The sequence below is a fragment of the Sorex araneus genome, chromosome 3, assembly GCF_027595985.1.
Source record: "Sorex araneus isolate mSorAra2 chromosome 3, mSorAra2.pri, whole genome shotgun sequence".
NCBI classification, from domain to species: Eukaryota; Metazoa; Chordata; class Mammalia; order Eulipotyphla; family Soricidae; genus Sorex; species Sorex araneus.
This window is the reverse complement of record NC_073304.1, coordinates 215,901,586-215,922,140: the sequence shown is the minus strand read 5'-3', so window position 1 is coordinate 215,922,140 and position 20,555 is coordinate 215,901,586. Positions and strand designations below refer to the sequence as shown.

General features: G+C 42.8%; 1 protein-coding gene and 1 non-coding gene across 2 annotated transcripts in view; both read left to right on the top strand.

Moving 5' to 3' along the window:
- KPNB1 (karyopherin subunit beta 1) overlaps positions 1–20,555 on the top strand; it is a 35,392-nt gene that overhangs the window by 2,137 nt on the left and 12,700 nt on the right. The window contains exons 3-12 of the mRNA XM_004608712.3: positions 517–699; positions 5,255–5,455; positions 7,155–7,307; positions 10,952–11,011; positions 11,649–11,738; positions 12,250–12,360; positions 13,087–13,188; positions 17,016–17,240; positions 18,753–18,944; positions 19,800–19,930. Coding sequence (XP_004608769.1) covers positions 517–699; positions 5,255–5,455; positions 7,155–7,307; positions 10,952–11,011; positions 11,649–11,738; positions 12,250–12,360; positions 13,087–13,188; positions 17,016–17,240; positions 18,753–18,944; positions 19,800–19,930 — 1,448 coding nt within the window. The remainder of the gene's footprint in view (positions 1–516; positions 700–5,254; positions 5,456–7,154; positions 7,308–10,951; positions 11,012–11,648; positions 11,739–12,249; positions 12,361–13,086; positions 13,189–17,015; positions 17,241–18,752; positions 18,945–19,799; positions 19,931–20,555) is intronic.
- LOC129404015 (small nucleolar RNA SNORA21) lies at positions 8,924–9,059 on the top strand. The gene has a single exon (XR_008629626.1). It is a non-coding gene; the product is annotated as a small nucleolar RNA SNORA21 (small nucleolar RNA).

Sequence of the window (20,555 nt, the reverse complement as noted above, 5' to 3'; positions counted from 1 at the left end):
AATACTTGTTAGTCTCTTGCTGAATACTCAGTGAACTTTTTGGAGTGGGGAGTGCACACCAATTGCTCAGGACTTAGTCCAGGCTTTGGACTCAGGGATCACTCCTGGTGTTCGGCTTCTGGGACCTAAGGTGGTGCCAGGGCAAGCACTTTACCACTCGTGTTTTTTGGGTTTTGTTTTTTTTTTTTTTTACTTTGACCCAGTATTTTATGTTCCTAAGTTCTATAAGCCTATAGAATATAAGGTCACCTGTCCCATGAAAAGCATCTTAAGTGCCATTCTTTTTGGACTAAGGCTTTTTAAATTTAGAAAACTCTTACTTTCTACCTTGTCAAAACATTTATACAGCAAGTTACTGAGGGTGGTACTAGATGGTACTACTCTAGAAACACAAAAAGACTGGGAGTCTTAGAGATTTTTCTAAGATGTCATGAGTGTACTCAGAAATCGCACATTTCCCCCAATGATGAAATTTGGGGGGATTATTTCATTCATAATTGCTTTATCTTTTGACAGCCCACTTTCCTTGTGGAACTGTCCAGAGTGCTGGCAAATCCAGGAAACAGTCAGGTTGCCAGAGTTGCAGCTGGTCTACAAATCAAGAATTCTTTGACATCTAAAGATCCAGACATCAAGGCACAGTATCAGCAGAGGTGGCTTGCGATTGATGCTAATGCTCGAAGGGAAGTCAAGAATTATGTAAGTAACTAGTCTGCTTTTGATCGTATAAACTAGGGACTAAGACATACTACTGCTTTGGATATTTGCATGGCCTTGAGTGGGCTATGTAGTTAGTTCCTGGTACCTAAAGTTTGCTTGGAATGAAAAATGTATTTGCTTGAAATTTTTCTCAGTCTCGCTTGTCTGTTCCTAATAGATTAAAATTCTTTTCAGATAAACTAAGATTGATTATAGCAGTTTAGGAAGCTATAAATGTCAGAATTGGTAGTTTGTGATTCATAATTTGGTGCATTGAAGTAGTGTACAAATTGCTGGTTTCCTAAATTGGACTCAGAATTGCTTGGGGAATTTGTTAATAATACATATATTTCCAAACTCCCTTCAGAGATTTTTGATAGGAAATGTGAATGTGAAGTTTCAGAATCTTATTGTTTGTTCTGTTTATTTGGTGTTGGGGCCACACCTGGCCGTGCTCAAGGGTTGTTCCTGACTCTGCACTCAGGAAACTTTTAAATGATTTTTAAACTTTTTGAAATTAAAAAAAAAAATTAAACTTCTAAACTTTTAAATTACTTTTACATGATTCTTTTATAGTCAAGTAGCATCTAGCATTGTTGAGTATTTGTTAAAGATTACTCATTGTTTGGTATGGGCATGGCACTATGTGGAGTGAGAAGGAGAAGTAAAGATTTCTTGGGCTACAGAGTATGAAATAAGATAATGAATTAATGATACTTTTATCTACTTAGCAGATAAGAAGAATTTTGTTAAGAAGCATCTGGCTTTTTGAGTGGGCCGATGAATTTTTGAGGAAACTTGCTTTGCATCATAGAATTTTTGTGACTGTATCAAATTAGAAGCCCATAATTCTAACTGTAGCAAAGATTTCAAATAGATCTTCATATGTGCTTTCATAAATAAAAATTCTTTAGTAACCTATCACAGACGGATATGGCACATATCCGTTAGTCAGCCACCTCTGCAGCAATCAGTTGAACATTAGGTTTGAGGATTAGGGGTGAATCTATGGGGATTCCTTTGTGTGTATACTTAGTTACACAAATGGATGTTCACATCACATCTGTTACTAACTAGTTCTAGATGTCAGCATTAGGAGAACCAATGTGTCTTTTTTTTTTGTTCATTTTTTTTTTTGAGGGGGGCCCACACCTAGCAATGACCAGGGGTTCAGCCACGTGCAGAGCAAGCTGTACTATCTCTCAAGCCCCAGTGTCTTTTTTGTTTTATTTTTGTGGCCATACTCAGTGGTGCTCAGGGCTTATTCCTGGTTCTGAGTCTAGGGATCACTTCTGGTGGGTTTGAGGAACATGTGGGGTGCCAGGGATCAAACCCAGGTAGACACGTGCAGGGCAGATGCTTTGCCCACTGTACTGTTGCTCCAGTCCTTAAATCAGTGCCTCTTAACATAGCCACTCGTCTTTCTTTGGTCCTGCAAATCATCTTAGGAATCTGTGGGACTCCATCCACAATGTGTCTGCTTGTGAGAAGACATTTAAAACCTCCACCCCCAGTTACTTAAATTTATTCATCAATCACTGGGACGCTCAAAGGACCCCACATGGTGGTGCTCAAAGGTTATTCCTCCCTCAGAGAATTATGTACTTGACTGGAACTTTTCATGCTTGTAGTACCCATTCAATTTCTCATCTTCCTCACATTCCTTAGGAAGATAAGACATGGTTAGAACTGTAATTGAGGGGCTGGAGTGATAGCACAGGAGTAATTCTGAGTGCAGAGCCAGGAGTAACCCCTGTGCATTGCTGGGTGTGATCCAAAAAGCAAAAAATAAAAATTGAAAAACAAAAAGAAGTTGTTGTAGAAATATAATTGATTTAGTTTTGTACCTTTGCTTAAAAAAAAAAAAAGATGCCCCCCCCCCCGCCCCCCAGTGCTTTTGATCAGTCTTTCCAGGTACTGCAGGTCTAACAGTTCTTGGGCGTAATTATGCTGTGTGGCACTTCACTGTTAACATTTAAGAATTAGATAAAAATTTATGGGGCTGGAGAGATAGTACAGGGGTTAAGAGCTTGCTTTACATTTAGCCAACCCTGGTTTGATCTCCGGCACCACATGTGGTCCGCCGAGCACTGCCAGAGGGTCACTTCTGAGCAGAGGGTCTGAGTGAGCCCTTGAGCATGCTGGGTGTGGTTCCCAAGCCAAAGACACAATCATAGGTGGCCCAAAGGATGTAGCTCCTTGGTAGAGTACTTGCCTTACACATGTTAAGTCCTGGATTTAATTTTTTTTTTTCTTTTGGGTCACACCCAGTGATGCTCAGGGGTTACTCCTGGCTTTGCACTCAGGAATTACTCCTGGCAGTGCTTGGGGGACCATATGGGATGCCAGGGATGGAACCCAGGTCGGCCGCGTGCAAGGCAAACGCCCTACCCGCTATGCTATCGCTCCGGCCCCAGATTTAATTCTTAATAGCAGAAAGGAAAGTTTTATAGGCGTTGTTGAGTCCTTGTGCATGGAAAAAAAATTAGCAGTTGCCTCTGCCTTTTTCTTTTCTAACATATCTGGTAATTAAACTTTCTTAATGCTGGTGATCTTTATTATTTCTTTTTTTTTTTTAATCTGGTCTTGGACATAATTAAGAGTATTGTCATGGAAGTCCTGCTAGTTTTGTTTTGGGTTGGGTTTTTTTTTCCACCCTAGGTTTTAAAACTTAACTTCAGTGGTCAGAAGAGGGACATAATCTAAAGGCAAGTTAAAAAAGAAAAAGTAAAGGTAGACAATTCATATTTCATAAACATAATTAGGAGATGTAGTGTAAAGGATCTCTGAACTGGATATTTATCAGACTGGGTTAATATTGTTTAGCTCTTTTTTTTTTTTTTTGCTTTTGCTTTTGCTTTCTGGGTCACACCCAGCAATGCTCAGGGGTTACCCCTGGCTCTGCACTCAGGAATTACTCTTGGCAGTGCTCGGGGGACCATATGGGATGCTGGGAATCGAACCCGGGTCGACCGCATGTAAGGCAAATACCCTATCCGCTGTGCTATCACTCCAGCCCCATGTTTAGCTCTTTTTTTGACATTTCATGCTTTTCCTTTTCCCATGTCTTGACACTCCGGTTTTGATAGTCTTAGAAAGCAAAACCTTAATTTTGAATCAATCAAAATTATTAATTAGATAGAGCTGTTTAGATGGGGGGTGAATGAGGATCATATTCTGCTGAATAAAGGAAGTGATGGGGCTTCACTGTTAGTTACAAAGCAAGGTACTAAATGACCTGATCCCCTCATCAGAACTGACCTGAATATTTGTAGCTACTCTTTGGCCTGGACTGCAGCAATAGCACAGTGGGTAGGGTGTTTGCTTTGCACGAGGCCGACCCAGGTTCGATTCCTCTGTCCCTCTCGGAGAGCCCAGCAAGCTACCAAGAGTATCTCGACGGCACGGTAGAGCCTGGCAAGCTACCTGTGACATATTCAATATGCCAAAAATAGTTAACAATGAGTCTCACGATGGAGACGTTACTGGTGCCCACTCGAGCAAATCGATGAACAACGGGAGGGCTGTTTGGCCTGTATTCTTGTCAGGAACAGTTAACTGTTTGCCTTTTGAGTGAACTGGTAATTCTCAGTGAGTTCATTGACTGAATTAGTTGAACATGGTAATAATTAACCTTGAATCAATTGTGGCGTCATCGTTTACCAGTACCTGTGCCTTTACCCTTTACATAAATGCTTGTATGATGATTTCAAATAATAATGTGTTTAATTAGTTTATTTGACTAGTTCCTGGCATGTATTGATGTCTGGAGAGAAGAGCTCTTTGATTCTTGGGAGAAAAAAAACGAAGGTATCCTTTAAGATGGGAAATTATGGAAGGATTAGCCCTTAGATATTGACACGATGAGGAATTTTGTTCAGCGCCTGGTTATGTTATTTGACCAAGGCTTTAATATGAAAAATCACTTTGATGGATGAGTTGTCCGTGACCAGAGGAAGATTGTTTTTCACTTTATGGGTGGGAAGAAGACTTCTTCATTAAGTTAGGTTAGATAATAGTTCTTTGGGAATCAGACCCACTTGAATACCATAAACTTAGCTTTATTCTAAAGCCCCAGCATACCAAAGCTTTAAGCATCTTTCTTCGTACCTCCATCAAAAAATTTAGGAAGTTCAGAGGAAAGGACCACATGCTTGCCTTTTGTGGGAGACCCATGCTCAGCACTGGGGGTAGCCTAAAAATCTAAATAAACCACCCCAGAAAGTGGGTTTTGTTAGTGTTCTTCTCCCACTCCCTTCCATTGCTCTCTTCCAGCTGAGACTTTGCTACCTTGAGTGGAACATTATTGCATTGAGGCATTTACCTTTGGAGAATTCCAGGTGGAAACAGGGAGTGGTAATTTTGTTTCTTGGCTCTGGGGCGTTGTTAATTGTGCTTTGAATACTAAAGCGGACTTTTTTCTAACAGTTGACTGTTCCATATATGCCTTTACTGTATGTTATAGAAAAATTGTGGATTGATATGCAAGGGGCACTGCTTCTCTGTGTGCATTATATTAGAAACTGATCAATTTTGTCATGTTTTGTGTATGCAGGTTTTACAGACTTTGGGCACAGAAACTTACCGGCCTAGTTCTGCCTCCCAGTGTGTGGCTGGTATTGCTTGTGCAGAGATCCCGGTGAACCAGTGGCCGGAACTTATTCCTCAGTTGGTGGCCAATGTCACAAACCCCAACAGCACAGAGCACATGAAAGAGTCGACATTGGAAGCTATTGGTTACATTTGCCAAGATATAGTAAGTGCTGCCTGGCGTATCAAATACAGTTTCTGAAATACTCTATTTGTGGCACATGTTATTTATTGTCTGTAGAAAACCAAGCTATTGCAATGTTTTGGGAATAGGACTGTTTGTTAATTTATGTCTATCAGTGTAATTTACCACATTGCTAATCATCTGTTAAAAGACTTGAGAATCACAAACTAAAGATGTAAATGTGTGCTAAGTTAGAAGGAACTTAGATTATAGAATAACACTTTTTTCCTTAAATTTTATGTAGGCGCCCTGACTGATGTGTAATACTGTTTATTAAAGTTCTAGGCATACAGTACTCCAACACCTCATCCACCACCAATGTCAAAATCCCTTCCTAGCCTCCCACCTTAACCCTCCTGGCAAAAATCAAAATAACTTTTTTTTTTTTTTTGCTTGCTTTTTGGGTTACACCCGGCGATGCTCAGGGGTTACTCCTGGCCCATACACTCAGAAATTACTCCTGGCTGTGCTCGGGGGACCATATGGGATGCTGAGAATCGAACACGGGTTTGCCGCATGGAAGGCAAATGCCCTACTCACTGTGCTATCATCCCAGCCCCCAGAATAACTTTTTTTTTTTTCTGTTTGGGTCACACCCAGAGATGCTCAGGGGCTACTCCTGGCTTTGCACTCAGAAATTACTCCTGGCAGTGCTTGGGGGACCATATAGGATGCCGGGGGTCAAACCCGGGTCAGCTGCGTGCAAGGCAAATGCCCTACCCGCTGTGCTATCACTCCGGCCCCTCTAATTTTATTTTTAAAACAAGTTTTAAATAAGGGAAATACTCAATCCTGGTTTGTTCCCTTTCTGGGATTACTCACCTTATATTCAGGGTTTCCTAGATGCTTTTTTGTGTATTCATTTTTCTTGTTACTTTTGTTTTGAGGCTTCACCCACCTGAAGGTGCCCAGGGCTTACTCTTGACTCTGAGCTCAGATCACTCTGGGGCCTCTGGACCATAGCGGGTGCCAGGGATCAAATCCTGGTCATCCATGTGCAAGGGAAGCATGCCACCCCTCTGTGCTATTTTATAGAAACACTTAGCCCGTTCTTGGTGTCTTTAGTGTCTAGTTAACAGCTCCACGCACGGTACATTAGGTGCAGTTCCTCTTAAGACTTGCTGCAGCTGAGGTTACACTCTTCTATTTTTGTATGTAGCAAAGATCGAGCACTTGACCAGGATTTACAGTGTCTGTTGTACCCAGGTGATTTTTGGCCTTTACATGTTTTGAAGATTCATTTCGTACAGATGTCTTGCAAGAAAAAAAGATAAATAAATAAACACCAGCATGCCATCTACATATGTGCAAGACACGGGAAAGCTAACATTGCCTCATGACCAAGAGTCAGTCAAAGTCTTAGTTTGGGATGAAGATGAATTGAACTTTTTTCAGTTGAGGTTTGGACTTGTGGTATTAACCAGGGATGTTTTTTTGCAGGTGGTTTGTCCCTAAATTGAAATCTGAGAAAAGCTTCAACAAAGTCATGTTATGATACTTGGTAGATTTTATAGGTGAAAGGGCTTTTGGAGACCAGAGATATATAATGTGGCCAAGCACGTGCTTCTCATGTATGAGACCATGGGTTCAATCCCCTGTGCTTCCCCCCCTCAAAAAAATAAGACTGATTTATCATGAGCTCCTTATAACATTCGTTATTGCCCTTCTCTGCTTGTTGCAGGACCCAGAGCAGCTTCAGGATAAATCCAATGAGATCCTGACTGCTATAATCCAGGGGATGAGGAAAGAAGAGCCTAGTAATAATGTGAAGCTAGCTGCTACAAATGCACTCCTGAACTCCCTGGAGTTCACCAAAGCAAACTTTGACAAAGAGGTAAGTTTCTTTTGACAAGAAGATAACAAAAAATGTAGATCCAGAGGGTGAGAAGTGAAAGTTAAAAGAAAAAATTGTTGGAACTCAAAAGATAGTACAGTGGGTAGGGTGCTTGCACTGCATACTGCCAACTGAACACTACTGGGTGTGAACCAAAACACACCAATACCACCCCCCAAAAAAATAAAAGATATTTGTTGCCATTGTAGTTAAGATTTGTGTTGGGAGAGAAGTGAATGAGGCTCTGTGGTCAAGTGTATGCTTTTCATGCTTGAGACCTGGCTTTGATTTCTGGCCAAAAAAAAATGAATTTATGTTGTGTGAAGTAGTCCAAGTAATTATTTACTATTTATAGTTAGGCATTTGGGAATGTTTTTAAGCTTTGACACTCCTTTGTGATCCCAAAATGTGGGTCAGGTCATACCATAAAGTATTTCTACTTTGTGATTTTTTTTTTTTTCATTTAGCATAATGTCTTTAAAGTGTGTGCTTGTTGGGACTTGGAGGGATTGTACAGCAGGTCAGGTGCATACTTTGCACATATATGGCTGACCCAGGTTTGATCCCTGGCACCCAATATGGTTGGTCCCCTGTGCACCACCTGGAGTAAGTCCTGAGCACTGCTGCTTGTGGCACGGAAAAAACATATGCTGTTGTGACTTGTATAAAAATTTCCTTTCTTTTGGGGCCGGAGCGATAGCACAGTGGGTAGGGCGTTTGCCTTGCAAGCGGCCGACCCGAGTTTGATCCCCAGCATCCCATATGGTCCCCTGAGCACTGCCAGGAGCAATTCCTGAGTGCAAAGCCAGGACTAACCCCTGAGCATCGCTTGGTGTGACCCAAAAAGAAAAAAAAAAATTTCCTTTCTTTTTTATAAAGGCCTGAGTAAAGTTCACTATATGCACCATATTTTTACCTGTTCATTTGTCAGTGGACATTTGGGTCATTCTGCTTTTTATTACAACTAATGATGCTACGGCCATATGTGTGTACAATTATTTAGCGAACTGGTTTTCCTTTTTCGTGGGATATAGTTCCAGAAATAGACTTATTTGACCCTTTGCCATTTCTTGGCCTTAGTTGTATTTATTTTGGTTTTGGGGTCTCATCCAGCAATGCTCAGGACTTAATTAATTCCTGGTGGGACTGGCGGCGGGTGATGGGGTGCCAGGGATCAAACCCAGGCATTCATGTGCAAGGCAAGTATACTCTTGCTCTGGCCTCTTGGCTCTAATTTTAATATATATATATACACATATATATATATACATATATATATACATATATATACATATACATATATATATATATATATATATATAGCAAATAGGGCATGGGGAGATGCAAAGGAACCTTTTGGTTTGGTTTTTGGGTGACATCTTTCGATGCTCAGCGGTCACTTCTGGCTCTCCACGCAGGGATCATTCCTGGCAGTGCTTGGGGGAACCATTTGGGATGCTGGGGGTTGAAATTGGGTTGGCTGAGCGCAAAGCAAGTTTCTTAGCCACCGTACTGTTATTCCAGCCGCAAGCTTCATTTATTTTCTCCTGTTAAGTTCAACATGTATATATGTCTCAGAAAATTTTTCACAGTGAAAAGTTTTTATTAATGCACTTACCCTTTTAAAAGCACTCAGTGGGCCTTTCACTAATGACCCATTGAGCCGTCAAGAAAGGGCAGAGGAAAGACATCGCTTTTGGGTGAAGCGGCAACGTGTCATGTTGTTCGACTTCAATTGGCGGTGTAACAAGAAAAAAATGCCGAGGCACCTTGATTTATATGGTTACTTGTAGTTGAGTTTCAGGCATACCGTGTTTCAAGACCAAGCCCACCACTAGAGTTAATTTCCCTTCACCCATTTCCCCAGGTTCCCTTATTTCTACACACACACATTTTTTGGACCACACCTGGCTGTACTGAGGGCTTACTCCCGGCTCTGTGCCCAGGGCTCACCCCAGGTGATGCTTAAGGGGACAATATGGGGTATTGGGGATTGAACCAGGTCAGCCTCTTGCAGGGCAGTGCCTTGCCCTTTGTACTCTCTCTCCTGGTATGTCCTTCTTGTTTGTTTGCTTGCTTGTTTTGAGGGGGCCACACCCTATGATGCTCAGGGGTTACTCCTGGCTTTGCACTAGGAATTACTCCTGGCAGGCTTGGGGGACCATATGGGATGCTGGGGATCAAACTCAGGTAGGCCAAGTGTAAGGCAAATGCCTTACCTGCTGTGCTATCTCTCCAGCCCCTGTCCTCCTTATTTCTATGTTCAGGAGTCAAATAGTATCGAAGTATCCCCCCTTTTGGTTGTTGCATTCCCTCTTTCTTTTTTCTGTATGCCACAGAAATCATCAGCTATTTGTCCTTCCTCTGACTCACTAAACATGATTGAGATCTTCCATTTCCATCCAAGTTACAACAAGTTGCATGGTTTCATTGTTCCTTGCCAGCTGCATAGTATTCCATTTTGTTTATATCACATTTTCATTATCCATTCATCTGTTGTTGGGCACCTACATTGATTTTATATCCTTGGTATTCTGCTCAGTGCTGCAGTGAAAATGATGTGCATATGTCCTTTTGAATGGATTTTTGTTGTTCTGAGAGAAAACAAATTTTGTCTCCAAAATCCAGCAGTTATTACAAAATCTTTTTTTTTTTTTAAATATAGGAAAATTGGTTTTCCTACTTAAAAGTAGGGTTTGTTTTAAGTCCTGTGGCCTAAGTTTTCTAGTCTACTTCTCTAGTCAAGTCTTGTTAAGGAGGGTTATCTGGGGGATTAAAAGATTAGGGACTCCTGGGACTGGAGCGATGGTAGCATAGCAGGTAGGGCGTTTGCCTTGCACGAAGCTGACCCAGGTTCGAGTCCCAGCATCCCATATGGTCCCCCAGCACCGCCAGGAGTAATTCCTGAGTACATGAGCCAGGAGTAACCCCTGTGCATTGCCAGGTGTGACCCAAAAAGCAAAAAAAAAAAAAAAAAAAAAAAAATTTAGGGACTCCAGTGTACAGTGGATAGGGCACTTGGCTTGCATGCAGCCAACCCAGATTTGATCACTGGGGACCCACATAACAGTGCCAAGTGCTTACTCCTGGCTCTGCTCAGAGGATTGCTCATGGAGGTGTTGGGGACCAAACCAGGGTTGGCCACATACAAAGCAAATACCTTAAACTGCTGTACTATCTCTGTTCCTGGAGGAAAACTTTCCTTTTTTAAATTGGGATTGGGTGGGGCTTTTGGGTTACACGTGGTACGCTTAGGAGTTACCTCTTAGCCATCCTCAGATGTATAACTATGCTATATGTGCACTGGAACTGGGATCACACACATGCAAGGCAAAGAAGTGCTTTAACCCCTGTAATCTCCCCACTCCTTTTTATTTGTACCCTCAGGCTAAGCTCAGTGTAGGACACTCTTGTCTGGCAGAGCAGTCTGTGGGTGTCCTGCAGTGGAGAGGATTTAACTGAAGGCCTTGCACATGCTTTGCATTTGCTGTGCCATTGGAGGCACATCCCTGTCCTTGGGTACAAATGTTCTACAGCCTTCCTTGTGCTGTGGGAAGAAGAGTTGTTGATCGGTCCAGGGTCAGTGGTCTTGATGTATATGATTTGTTCTCTTCTAATGCTTTTTTATCTTTATTCTTTTGTAGTCTGAAAGGCACTTTATTATGCAGGTGGTCTGCGAAGCCACACAGTGTCCAGATACAAGGGTAAGTATGAAGGTGTAAGAAAAAATCTACTTGATGAAATCCAAGTCTGGCGTAGCAGTTTAAAGTACTGTGAATCAGTGATTTTGGTTATGGTTATTAAGAGTTTTTCTCCATGTTGGAGGACAAACCATACTTGAGAACATAATGAATATTGCCATTCTCAAGGTTTTAAGGGAGATGGTTTTTGTTTGCCTTGCTACTTGGTTGCTGTAAGGTCTGCAGGTGATCGTGTTTTATTGTGGCCATTGGAACAACATTTCTGATGCTGAGGCTTACGGGGGTACTGTCTGTTCTGGTGCATTAATGAGTTTGGTTTTGCCAGGTCTATAGGAACCTTAAAAGTAAAGAGAAGGAAGGGAAAATAGCATTGAATAATGAAAAAACAGGAATGTGGTTCCTTTTTTTGGGGGTAGACTGGCAACATGGCCAGTACGTGCCTCTGGTACCATTTTCTAAAATGGACACTAACCACCACCTGGGGCCAGGGTGCTGGAGTGATGGGACACGGGCAGCTGTGGGTGCAAGAGGGAACTTTCTATTTGTTTCAACAAGTAGAGTTCCAGAATGGGAGTGGTTTGTTTGTGAGAAGTCCTGTTTTATTGTTCTATTAAACTGTTTAACCTGCTGTTTTTAAAAGGTTCGAGTGGCTGCCTTACAAAATCTGGTGAAGATAATGTCCTTATATTATCAGTATATGGAGACATATATGGGCCCAGCTCTTTTTGCAGTGAGTATTTCTGTCTTTACGTAATTCAGTCTTGTGGCTAATTACAAAATTGTTAGATTCTATTTTGTTATTCTCTGGTTTTAGCATAGTATTATGAAATATAGGAAATTCCTTGCGTGTTGCATTTAAACTTATAAGTAGTGTGCCAAGAGAACTTGTGCTGCTAAATAAGACTGTCTTAAAATGTTTTATTTATCTTTCATAACTGTTTTACTTTTCGGCGGGGGGTGCTGCTTTTGGTTTTTTTGGGTCATACCTGGTGTGATACTCAGGAGTTAACTCCTGTTACTCAGGTTACTCCTGGCGGGGCTGGGGGGACCAGTTGGGATGCTGGGGATTGAACCTGGGTTGGTCACGCGCAAGGCAAGCACCCTACCTGCTGTGCTATTGCTCTGGCCCAAGTTTACATTTTTGAAACACAAATATCTGTGGTTAGAAATAGTTACCTGAACCGGCACTTAATTTGGGATTTGTCTTTCTCCCCCCCGCCCCCCTTTTGCCCCCTCTGAAGATCACAATTGAAGCAATGAAAAGTGACATTGATGAGGTGGCCCTACAAGGAATAGAGTTTTGGTCCAATGTCTGTGACGAAGAAATGGATTTGGCCATAGAGGCTTCAGAGGTGAGTGTAGTAGGGTGGCTCTCTTTGAGGGGAAAGCATTAACTTTGTAAATACTCCCCTCTGGGACGGTTTTGTTCTGCTGGGCTTAGAGGTATTTCCATTGTTAAGAAAGAGATTGTATTCTCCCACCAACCAAAACCCCTTTTGGGGAGCGAAATCGGTAAAGAGGCTTCTCATGCAGGCATGCTCTGTTACAAACCTCGGTGCTGGTACTGTGTACACAAGGGGGCAGCAGAAAGATGTGCTATCTCATAGCGAGTTAAATTTCCAAGTCCTGATGTTGGCTTGGGATGCACAATTTATAGTTTGGTCATTGGTGAAGGGATTGGATGTAGAAAAAGGTGATCTGTGCTTACAGTCTTTAAATGTAAGGTTTGCTACCAGCCTGTGTGCTTCAAAAAACTGTCTTATTTTTGGCATCCTTATGTAAACTTACTACGTCTTTTGATCCACCAGATCACTTAGATGACAGCATGTTAATGTGAATTGAACTTGTGAAAAAAAGAATGTATTTAAAGTTACTTTAGAGTTTCAAGGTAGATTATTATATGTATGGCCTAAAAGGCTCAATTGAAGTAGATCAAAAAATGAGCACCTCCAGAGATCACAGCGACTGTTGCCATTGCTCCGTATATTTTTGTACAGACCCCTGGACAGCGCTCATTGTATGCTTTTAGTATGAGCTTATATGCTCCTGTCCAAAATTTGTCTAATGTTTCTCCTTAGGCAGCAGAACAAGGACGGCCCCCAGAGCACACCAGCAAGTTTTATGCCAAGGGTGCACTACAGTACCTGGTTCCAATCCTCACACAGACACTAACTAAGCAGGTGAGTTGCTTTGCAAATATAGCCACGGAAGCTAAAACCTTGCTAGGGGTATTTGCTGTTGAATAGGTTTCATGCAGAAACTTGACAGCCATTTGATGATATTATAGATGTAACAGCTGAACTGGAGCTCTAAGATTTTTCTGGACTCTGAAAAAATGAGTCTGAACATTTCCATCTCAATCAGAAAAATTCTTCACACACGGCTCTTATGCTACATTGTCCAAACAGAACAGACATGTAGTATAGACATTGCGGTGATGAATATTGAACAGGGCTCTTGTATTGGAACCAAATGCCTGTGAGACCATCCTTGGCACTCCGCAAAATAAGGGGAAACTGGTCAAGTTGGGTATGAGTTACTCAGTTACTGATGAAGGATTCCAACTTGGGAAAGAGTTTAACTAATCTCCATGATTATTGACATCCAATTAATAAGACTTCCTACAACCAAAATAACAATCTCATGAATATGGATGTGTGTGTGTGTGTCCCTTTTTCTTCTGGCTTTGTTTTTTTGTTTTTGGTGGGTTTTTTTTGTTTTCTCCTCTTTGGGTCACAACAGTGATGCACAGGGGTTACTCCTGGCTCTGCACTCAGGAATTATTCCTGGCAATGCTCGAGGGACCATATGGGATGCTGGGAATCGAACCTGGGTCAGCCGCGTGCAAGGCAAATGCCCTACCCTCTGTACTATCGCTCCAGCCCGTTTTATTTTTTGAGTCACACCACGTAATGCTCAAAGGCTACTCTTGGCTCTGTACTCACGAATCACTCCTGGCCTAGTGCTGCTTGGGGACTATTATGGGGTGCCAGGGAATCAAACCCACCCAGTAGGTTGCTTGCAAGGCAAGTGCCCTACCCACTGTACTATTACTCCGGCCCAGATATCTTAAGTATCAGTCTCTTTCCCCTTTGGTTGTTAGGATGATTTGGGTTTATTTACATACTGGGTTCTGATAGTGCTATGCTTGGTCACACTTTGATGGCAAATGTACGCTTGATTGTGGTACTGTGGATCCCAAACAGTGCTGCATATGAGGTGATGTTGGGACCAAGCCCATGACTTGTGCCTGAAAGACAAGTACTGTGTTCCTGAACAGTATCTGTGCCCCTACAGGGTTGGTTTTCTTTTGGGGGAGGGGCATTTTGGGACCATACCTGGCAGTGCTCAGGTTATTCCTGCCTTTGCACTCTGGAATTACTTCTGACAGTGCTCAGGGATGCCAGGGATCTAACCCAGGTTAGCTGTGTGCAAGGCAAATGCCCTAATCGCTTCTCTGGACCCTGGCCCTACAAGTTTTGTTGTTTAGATTTTTGGGTCGTACTTGATTGTGCTCAGGGCTCACTCCTGGCTCAGCACTCAAGGTTTATCCCTGGCAGGGACTAGGAACCATATACAGTGCCAGAGATAGAACCCAGCATGGCCTTGTGCATAGCAAGCACGCTAACCATTCTACTATCGATCTGGCCCCTTGTTTTTTGTTTTTGGTTTTTTAGGACCATACCTGGCAGTGCGCAGCCTTACTCCTGGCTCTGAGCTCGGGATCACTCCTGGTGGGGCTGAGGGGACTATATGGGGTGCTGGGGATAGAACTTGGATTGACTGCCAACAAGGCAGTACTATCACTCTGGTCCCCAAAGAGCAGGTTTTGTGTCATATTTTTGTTTGTTTTTTAAGGAAAGGGGCAGTTCAGATTTTTTATTATTGTTGGTTTAGTGGGGAGTGCTGAAGGCTGCATCTCTGCAGAGGTTTTAAAGTATTGTCTGTTACTATTCGCGTTTAACTGTATTTTTTTGTAAGGCATTTTAGGAATTTATTTTCCCCCTTTACCCCCTCTACTGTTGACTTACCAGGGTCATACACACTTGGCTGTAGTACTTTGCTGTGAGAGGCAATTGTGTCCATCTGTGGTCCACGGGGTTGTTCTTTGTATTCATGCACACGTTCTGCCTGCGGTGCTCTTTGGGTTATGGGGTTGTGGTCTTTGCTGCGCGAAGACTACACAGCTGTCAGGATTTGCTCGGTGGGTGTGGGTGTCACTAAGGATTGAACTTTTAGCCTCATGCTTGCAAGCCAGGTACTTTACTTGGCCACTACCCAGCCCCCTATATATTATATTTTTAATTAGTATGGAGTGGAGTGATTTGCTTCTTCTGCTAGTGCATGTGTAATAAACAGCCAAATAATTGGGAGTGCTCTGAGGAAAAAAGCTTTGACTTTTAGTGCTACAAATTTGCTTTGCAACTAAGAGTATAATTTGATACTTCAGGTTGACTTTGAAAAGTAGGTTGACTTTCAACAAGACAGCCTCAGAAATAACTGAAGAGCTGTGGTGTTTGAAATGAATTGGATTCCTTACATACATTTTCATCAGGTCTTTCAAGATGTTTGTTTGGTGGTACTGGAAATCAAATCCAGGCATCATGTTCTACCACAGGGCCACATCCCCAGGCCCAAAAACAAATAATTTTTTTCAGTTCTGAAAATTGAACTCAACTTCACACTTGCAAGTCAAGCAGTCCACTGCTGAGTTAGATCTGTGGCTACTTTGGTTTTTTTACCCCCGATTCTGGGGATTGATTTTTTTTTTGTTTGTTTTGTTTTGTTTTGTTTTGTTTTTGGGTCACACCCGGCAATGCACAGGGGTTACTCCTGGCTCTGCACTCAGGAATTACCCCAGGCGGTGCTCAGGGGACCATATGGAATGCTGGGAATTGAACCCGGGTTGGCCGCATGCAAGGCAAACGCCCTACTCCCTGTGCTATTGCTCCAGCCCCTGGTTCTGGGGATTGAACCCAAGGCTTCCTACATGCAGAGCAGGTGGTTTCCTGTGCCTCCTCTTCGAGTTACACACACAGGTAGATAGCAGTACTTGGAGCCAAAGCTGTTCAGACTGACTGCTCAGAGCAGCTGGACATGGGGCATGCTTGCTTGAGGGTAGATTTAGAGCCGCACTCGTTAGGCTTTTGCTCCACGACTTGCACCAGCTCTAGTCCCTACAGATGCTATTTTTTGCTTTTTGTATTTCTGTTGTGCATTTTTTCATTTGGGAACAAATTATTCTTGAGGTATATAATTTTTGGAAACTGTACAGCATCCTGCCTCAAGTTATTATATGGTGTGAATGACCACAATCAAGAAGATAGACCTGGAATTCTAATTTTTTTTTTCTTTTTGGGTCACACCTGGCGATGCACAGGGGTTACTCCTGGCTCTGCACTCAGGAATTACCCCTGGCCGTGCTCAGGGGACCATATGGGATGCTGGGATTTGAACCCGGGTCGGCCGCGTGCAAGGCAAGCGCCCTACCCGCTGTGCTATCTCTCCAGCCCCTGGAATTCTAATTTGAGAGAAGATCTGGATTCTTGTTTATTCACTTTTTCCTTCCCCCCCCCATGTCAGGATTAAATGTGGGGCTTCACACGTGAGACATACATTTTACCACTGAGCCATATACCTACTGCTGTTAAACTTTTTTTTGCTGAAATTATTACATCTGCTAGCACAGTGGAAACCCTTCTCAAGTTTGCTTCCTAGTTATTAACTCCCTCGCCATTAATTCCGTGGACAAAAGACAGATTTCTGAACATTATATAACTGGAATCATAGAACTCTCGTTCTGATGTTCTTTTTTGTTGCACGTATCTGTTTTTCATACAGTTCCATGTTTAAGTTGCTTAACACAGGGTAGACTGTGATGAATCTTTGTTGAAGAGATAACATAAAGGTTTTCGATTCACTTGCCCTGAGTTTATGTTTCAGTGACCTTTGAGTTAAAGTGATAACTTTGATCAAAAACTAAACTATTGCCACCTCTTCCCACTAGGACGAAAATGATGACGACGACGACTGGAACCCCTGCAAAGCCGCAGGGGTGTGCCTCATGCTCCTGGCCACCTGCTGTGAAGATGACATCGTCCCACATGTCCTCCCCTTCATTAAGGAACACATCAAGAACCCTGACTGGCGATACCGGGACGCAGCAGTGATGGCGTTCGGCTGTATCCTAGAAGGCCCAGAGCCCAATCAACTCAAACCACTAGTTATACAGGTGAAGCTGACAGAGGGCTTTTTTTTCTCTTATTTTTCCCCCCCCAGGAATGTTCATTGAAACACCATGATTCACAAGGTTGTTGAGAATAGTTGTTTCAGGCGTACAGTGTCGCAACACCAGTCCCACTACCAGTGTCCCATATCTTTTGCTTTAGAGAATGATTATTTGAAAAGTTACAAGTAGTCAATTACTAAGGTTGTTTCTAGGTGGTTGACAGGATTACACGGGTAATCCTGTCAACGGCCAGCATCCAGAGACTTAAAAGCCAGCTCCCGGAAGCGCGCGGCCTCGAAGGAGAACCTGACAAACTACTGGGAGTTTCCTGCCCACATGGGAGAGCCTCGCAAGGTCCCCATGGTGTATTAATATGCCAAAACCAGTGACAAGCTGGGTCTCAATCCTCTGACCCTGAAAGAGCCTCCAGTACGGCATCGTTGAAAGGACGAGTAAAGGGAGGCTTCTAAAATCTTAGGGCTTGGACGAATGGAGATGTTACTGAGTCCGCTTGAGAAATTCAACGATCAACGGGATGATGATGATGATGATGATGATGATGATGATGATGATGATGATGATGATGATGATGATGATGATGATGTTTCTAGGTGGCTATATGCTGTCAGTGGCAAGGGTACAACTTAGTGGTGCTAAGAAACAGAACCCGGGTGTCAGGCATGTACACAGCTTAACCTACTGAACTACCCAGCCCTGGGATGATAGTCTTTTTTTGTTTTTGTATTTGGCCCGTACCCAGTGGTGCTCAGAACTTTTTCCTGGCTCTGCACTCAGGAATCAGTCTTGGCAATACTTAGGGGGCTATATGGGATGCTGGGGATCAAACCTAGGTTGGATACTTGCAAGGCAAACACCCTACCCACTGTACTTTCTCTCCAGCCCCCCTGAGGGATAATATTTGTTGTGGCCAAGGGCCACACACAGCGCTACTCAGGTTACTCCTGGCTCTGCTCTCAGAAATCACTCTTGGTAGTGCTCAACTATATAAGGTGATGGGGATCGAAGCTGGGCTGGCCACATGCAAGGCAGGTATACATTATCCACTTGTATTATCTCTCTGGCCACAGCCAAGGGATAACATCCTTAGCTCTTGGGTTGGATCCTTGCAGTTTTTCTTCTTTATGTGAATGCACACAGAGAAATGTATGGATCTGCCATTGAGTCCCAGCCATCACTTTAATTTTATTGCTGGCTATCCATTCTTTGCTTGATAGGGCCAGATAGTTTTGTGCAAATTGGCCAGAGGATGCTCAAGGGGCTAAGAGAGCTTGATATGACCAGGTGGTGCGGGAAATTGGACTCAGGACCTTGCATGTGCTAGGCATGTGCTCTGCCATTTGACCCATATCCCCAGTCCATAGACAGATCTTTTAAGATAACAGCATTATCTTGATTCTTGGAGTTAAAAATCCGGCCATCAGTATTGCGGATTCTGAGGGGTCAGCGTGAATGTTAATCTTTGTTTGACCTTGCTAATGACTCTTTTGTTTTCAGGCTATGCCCACCCTAATAGAATTAATGAAAGATCCCAGTGTTGTTGTTCGGGATACAGCTGCATGGACTGTAGGCAGAATTTGTGAGCTGCTCCCTGAAGCTGCCATCAATGATGTCTACTTGACTCCCCTGCTGCAGTGTCTGATTGAAGGCCTCAGTGCTGAACCCAGAGTGGCTTCAAATGTGTGCTGGGTAAGAAGTTTTCTTCCTGGTGAGATAAGGAGCTTGGTTGAGCCGTTGACAAGTAGGAGGCGTAGGAGAGAAAATGGGTTTACCCCATTGGAAGGCTTTTTCTGAATAGCATCTCTTTTCTAATTTCTTCAATTAAAGTGTGGGAGAGATGGTAACTGCATGAGCCAGTGGGAGCTGTTGACTCATGGTGACTGGCTCCCGAACCATTTTGAGCAGTCATGCCTAACCTAGCAGGAAAACTCCTCATTTTCTCTGCCTTCGCTTGCTTAAGGACAAGAAATGTTAATTGAGCTAGAGAGTTGCAGGCAACAGAAAGTAGCACTGCTTGAGAAAGTGGCAAGAGGGAAGAAAGGTAGGCGTCACCAGTGCTGAGTCAGTATAGGAAATGTAGTTCTTTAGGGCCTCTGAGGTTTAGGGGGAGAAGTTAAAATAAGGAAGGAGGCAAGAAGTTATGAATGAGAAGAGGACTTGAAGTGGCAAGCCATTTGTGGTTGGCGAAAGTACTCTGCTACTTTTAAACAAGAAAATATTTAACATTTGGTTCTTGGGGTCAGTACCCAGTGGTACTCAGGATTGGTGGTTTCGTGGTTTGGGTTTTGCGCTGCCTGGGCTCGGGGACCATGGAGACATTTCTGCATGGTCTCCAGCCCAACTTCTCAAATTTTTAAAAGAATACCGGTGAAACCTTAAAATTGTCTGTATAAGCTTGACAGAGAAGCTAAGGATTCACTAGCATGACCTATTCTTAGATGACATTTGGAAAGGAACACCTCTCACATTGACTTGAGGGGGAGTGAGGGGATCCTGAAATGGAGTTCTTTTCAGGACTAATACTAATTTTTGTCTGGGTTTAAGGCTTTCTCCAGCCTCTCTGAAGCTGCTTACGAAGCTGCGGATGTAGCTGATGATCAGGAAGAACCAGCTACCTATTGCCTGTCATCTTCTTTTGAACTCATCGTTCAGAAGCTCCTCGAGACCACAGACAGGTAACTGATACTGCCCACTAATGGGCAGTGACTTGGTTTCCCAGGCTTTTTGTTTTCTGTGTGAGGACTATTTAACATTGTAGCACTATGGGGGGTTTTTTAAAATACTGTTATCGGTTTATGAGAGTAGGAAAATGCAGTCTTAACTAGTTTAGAATTGTGAAGTTTGGGGCTGGATAAATAGTACATTGGGTAAGGCACTCTCTTCGCACATGACCAACCCGGGTTCAATCCCTGGCATCCCGTATGATCCCCAAGCATCACCAGGAGTGATTCCTGAGCGGAGAGCCAGGAACAACCCCTGATCATTGCCAGGTGTGGTCCCAAAACAAAAAGGATTTTAAAAGTTTATAATTGAAATCTGAAAACATAATCTAATAAAGTTAGTAATCTAATAAAAAATTGTAACGTTACCTTTATTTTGCAGTTGACAGGAGTACTTCATTATAGTGTAAGAGAAATGGTGGCTCGTTCAAATTTAGTTGTCACACCAGATAACATTAATTAATGACCCGTTTATGGTATTTGATAAAGAACATAGCATTTAGTACAATTTATTATTAGTAGACTTTCAAAGTGTAAATTTAAGTGATTAAGAATTAGGGACGGGGGACCGAAGTGATAG